At 51.0% G+C, this 5000-nt stretch overlaps 1 protein-coding gene across 1 annotated transcript in view; it reads left to right on the forward strand.

The window, feature by feature from the left end:
- Window positions 1–80: 80 nt before the first annotated feature.
- Window positions 81–5000, forward strand: part of galnt11 (UDP-N-acetyl-alpha-D-galactosamine:polypeptide N-acetylgalactosaminyltransferase 11 (GalNAc-T11)) — a gene marked incomplete at its 5' end in the record, with an annotated part of 15066 nt that continues 10146 nt past the window's right edge. The window contains 4 exons of the mRNA XM_031584438.2: window positions 81–249; window positions 732–972; window positions 2810–2927; window positions 4710–4862. Coding sequence (XP_031440298.1) covers window positions 81–249; window positions 732–972; window positions 2810–2927; window positions 4710–4862 — 681 coding nt within the window. The remainder of the gene's footprint in view (window positions 250–731; window positions 973–2809; window positions 2928–4709; window positions 4863–5000) is intronic.

Below are 5000 nucleotides of genomic sequence, written 5' to 3' on the forward strand. Positions count from 1 at the left end.
GGTACATTTAATTTCAATTCATGAAAATGTCTCAAAACCATTCGTTTTCGTCTTCTTTTAGTTTCAGTTTATGATGATAACCTGTGTGTCTGTGTGTGTGGTGTGTGTGTTTGGTGTGTGTAGCTGACCTGAAGGAGGATCTGGACTCGTACCTGCAGCAGCACCTGAAGGGGAGAGTGAAGCTGGTGAGAAATGAGAAGAGAGAGGGCCTCATCAGGGGCAGGATGATCGGAGCGTCCCATGCCACAGGTGAGTGAGCTCCGTACACACACACACACACACACAGAAACACACACACACACACACACAGACGCACGCAACTGATCCGTTACTCCCTAGCATTCTACAGGCCACTGAGCAACAATGCAGACAGACCCACCCCACACACACACACAGACACAGACACACACCCCTAATCCTTCAGGGCCTAACAGGCCACATTGTACAGGCCAGTGAGCAACCTAGACAGACCCACACCTGTTCGTTCAGTGGCTAACATGCCACAGGTGGGTGAGCTGCATCATACCATACACACCTTAGTGGCTTAGTGTGTAATGCACTTCAGCTGAGTTAGTGGCAACACACACACACACACACACACACACACACACACACAAAGCCAAGAATCAACCTCTCAAAGCAAACAGTCCACTCTCTCACAAGCAAATCTTTGGCAAGTGTAGTCCAAATAACCCTGCAGTTTGCCCTGCTCGCTGTCCTCCCCGGCCCAGGAGAGGTGCTGGTGTTCCTGGACAGCCACTGCGAGGTGAACGAGGCCTGGCTCCAGCCGCTGCTCGCCCCCATCAAGGAGAACCGCCACACGGTGGTGTGCCCCGTCATCGACATCATCAGCGCCGACACGCTGGTCTACAGCCCCTCGCCTATCGTCCGCGGGGGCTTCAACTGGGGGCTGCACTTCAAGTGGGACCCCGTGCCCGCCGCGGAGCTCAGCGGCCCTGATGCCCCCTTCAGGTGAGAGCGATGGCGGTGGGGTGGTGTTAGCATTAGCTTCAGCGCTAGCAAGCAAACTCCCTCTCCTTTAGAGTAGGTCGAGGCTTGAAGTTGACCACCTTGGGTCGGTGTTTTGACAAGTCTGAAATAGACAAGTGCTTCTGCTGATTAGTGCCTCCAGAGTTGGTTTGATTGGAGCTCTGTCATGCATGCAGGTTTGTGCATTGCCTATGCAGCCTGCACTCCAATGTTATGTCAGACTGGTCATTATTGAGAATTGGAAAACACAGTAATTTGCTATCTGATCTGAAACACCTTGTCCATTTCATCAAATTAGTGTACAACTTAAATTGCGTGTGTGTGTGTGTGTGTGTGTGTGACTGATTGATTCATTCTGAACTGATGCCCAGTACCATGGGTACTGCCAGTGGTAGCTCTGCCCAGTGCGGTTAGGCGGGTAATGCACTCTGATTGGCCCTGGGTGTATGGGCTGAACTCCAGGGTCTCTGTTCTCCTCAGGGTGCTGCTGTGTGTGTGTGTCTCCTCAGGGTGCAGCTGTGTGTGTGTGTGTGTGTGTGTGTCTGTGTGTGTCTCCTCAGGGTGCTTGTGTGTGTGTGTGTGTGTGTGTGTGTGTGTGTGTGTGTGTGTGTGTCTCTTCAGGGTGCTGTTGGGCCAGGCCAGTGGCTTTACATCCATTACTTTAGAATTGGCACATTCAGCCTTATCTCTCTCCCTGTCTCTTTTTTTTAATCATGTCCTCTCCTCTTCCTCATTGGTTCTTCTTTCTTTCTTTCTTTCTTCTCTCTCTCACATCTTATTCATACATACCCATTCTCTCTTGCTATCTGCCCCTCTCTTCTTTTCTCTACATCCCATATTTTAGTTATCATTGTCAAGTGTGAAGTCTGACTGGGTGTCTGAATATCACCCCAAATCTAGAAGCCTTTACCCCCCCCCCCCCCCCCCCCCCCCCACACACACACACACACACACACACACACACACACACACACACACACACTCCATTCTCCCATCGGACGAGGGGGAATCCCCAGACACTGAGCTGGAATGGCTGACTGTGGGCCCTCCTGTCTGAAGTGACGCGGATGGATGGCACAGACTTGCATGACGCTGCAGCTTCTTTTAGACGGCCTGGCCTGGTGCCGCCGTCTGCCGAGCTGACCCAGATAACCCCCCCCCACCCCGGATCTGCTTGCGCCTGGGGAACTGGTCTGGGAACAGTTCAGTCGAGTCTGTTTGACACGATTGCTTGAAATGGAGATGTTGACGAAAAAGGCTGATGTGTAACCTGCGCTTTTATTTCTCTGATGATCGAAGGAAGTCATATAGCATGTTGCGTCAAAACAGGGGTTTAGCAACAGTTATAAAACATTATTCGGAAAGCCATATTTCATGACTGTTCCAAGGTTAAGTCACAAGTCACATTTTTCTCTCACCTCTTATCAAGCAGTGTTGATGATGTAACTGTGTAATCTAGTTGCCCTGGTAATTTTTCTCTGTCTGTGTAAGTGGTGTGAGATGAATGCCCCGTGTGTAAGTGGTGTGAGATGAATGCCCCGCGTGCTTCATCATCTCAAGGGCATGATGACCCTGACTGAGGGCTCCCTATTGATCTGGTCTGGCCCTGACGGTAATCTGTAGCAACGACCTCCTGATGTTCTGATTGGCTAACGTGTGTGTGTGTGTGTGTGTGTGTGTGTGTGTGTGTGTGTGTGTGTGTGTGTGTGTGTGTGTGTGTGTGTGTGTGTGTGTGTGTGTGTGTGTGTGTGTGTGTGTGTGTGTGTGTGTGTGTGTGTGTGTGTGTGTGTGTGTGTGTGTGTGTGTTTGTTCTGTGCAGGTCTCCCACCATGGCAGGGGGGTTGTTTGCAATGGACCGCCAGTACTTCAGCGAGCTGGGTCAGTACGACAGCGGCATGGACATCTGGGGAGGCGAGAACCTGGAGATCTCCTTCAGGGTAAAGACACACACAAACACACACACAAACACACACGCACAACACACACACACACACACAACACACGCACAACACACACACACACGCACGCACAACACATACACACACACACAGGCACCATAAACATGTTCCCACCAACAGAATCATTTGCAAATGCATATAATCACACCCTCTCATACAGACATGCAGACTTGCTGTGCGCTCACATAGACCCTGACAGTTCTGTGCTGACATACTCACTGGGTCTGGTGGCCAGTAGTACATGTAGATGCTGTGTGTGCTCTTGTTGTGGGGCCCATGGCTCTGGTGGCCAGTAGTACATGTAGATGCTGTGTGTGCTCTTGTTGTGGGGCCCATGGCTCTGGGTGTGCCTTCATTACCCCCGCACTGGCATTTCAGCTCTCTGTCAAATAACACACACTGCCAAGGGCAACACATGGAAGCCAGTGAAGCATCAGTCCGTTCACTATTCTTTCCCTGCTGGTGAGAAGGTGTGTGTGTGTGTGTGTGTCTGTTTTTCTCCACTAGTCACACCACACACACACCTACACACACACACACACACACACACACACACACACACACATACACATTGGGTATCCGCTATGCTTTGCTACCCAGTCCAACCACCAGGTAAAATAAAATCTGCCGGCTGGCTGAAGTAATGAGAGAACAGAACAATCAGCAAAATCTGATAAGGGAATAAAATCTGCAAAAGAAAAATAGAGAACTGTTTAAAATGCAAAAAAACAAACTTTACAGGGCAAACCAAAAACTCTTAAAAGTTATAATACAGCAGTTTCTACTGGAACACCCCCCTCCCTCACGAACTCACACATTTGCGCACACACACACACACACACACACACACACACACACACACACACACACACACACACACACACACACACACACACACACACACACACACACACACACACACACACACACACACCCCAGTCGCCTGTTCAGCATGGCTGGTTTTTAATAGTGCACTGGATCGGTCTCAGGAGAGCCGCTGAAATAAACCCAGCTGACGGGGCCTCCGAGGAGGATCAAGGCGATCCCCTTCACCACCCACACCGGCCAGCCTGAGCCTGAGCCAGGGCCAGAGCCTGGTGGAGCAGAGCAGAGGAGAGAGAGGCTCCTCTTATTGTTTAACCCCCCCCCCCCCCCCATCCTCTCATTCTCCCCAGCCCACTTCCCCCTCCAGCTGATATGTGAGGAGGTTCAGTGCCCTGGGACTATCAGATGGGTGGCAGGCTGATGACTGACCCAAATTGGTGTGCGTGCACATAGGGATGGTGTGTGTGTGTGCGTGTGTGTGCATGTACGTGTGTGTGTGTGTCTGTGCATGTGTGTGTGTGCGCGTGTACGTGTGTGTGTGCGGGTGTACGTGTGTGTACGTGTGTACGTGCACAGAGTGTTGCTTCATCTCAAATTGAAATGGAATGTATGAGGTTTCGAGAAAATCCTGGCGTCGATGACCTCTGGGTTGAAAGATGATCCACAACAAGAAGTGTGCACACACACACACACACACACACACACACACACACACACTCACACACTTGTGCTGAGTGAGAGAAATGAAGGGAACAGTGTACACCTGGGGTGATGTAACTGTATCTGTGTGTGTGTGGAAATATGTTCAGAGCTTCCTTGAAGAGTGACATGTGTCTGTCTGTGTGTGTGTGTCTGTGTGTGTCTGTGTGTGTGTGTCTCTATGTCTGTGTGTGTCTCTGTGTCTGTGTTTGTGTGTGTGTGTGTGTGTGTGTGCAGATCTGGATGTGCGGGGGTCAGCTGCTGATCATCCCCTGTTCACGGGTGGGACACATCTTCCGCAAGAGACGCCCGTACGGCTCCCCCGGAGGACAGGACACCATGGCCCACAACTCCCTCAGGCTGGCGCACGTCTGGATGGATGACTACAAGGTACACACACACACACACACACACACACACACACACACAACCACACAGATGTGGACACAGACCTGCGCACAGACGTGCCAATATAGTTTTAGACGTACACACACACACACACGCATACTCTGAGAAGCGACTGCACAC

This window comes from Clupea harengus, chromosome 17 (genome assembly GCF_900700415.2).
Source record: "Clupea harengus chromosome 17, Ch_v2.0.2, whole genome shotgun sequence".
In the NCBI taxonomy this organism is placed as follows: domain Eukaryota; kingdom Metazoa; phylum Chordata; class Actinopteri; order Clupeiformes; family Clupeidae; genus Clupea; species Clupea harengus.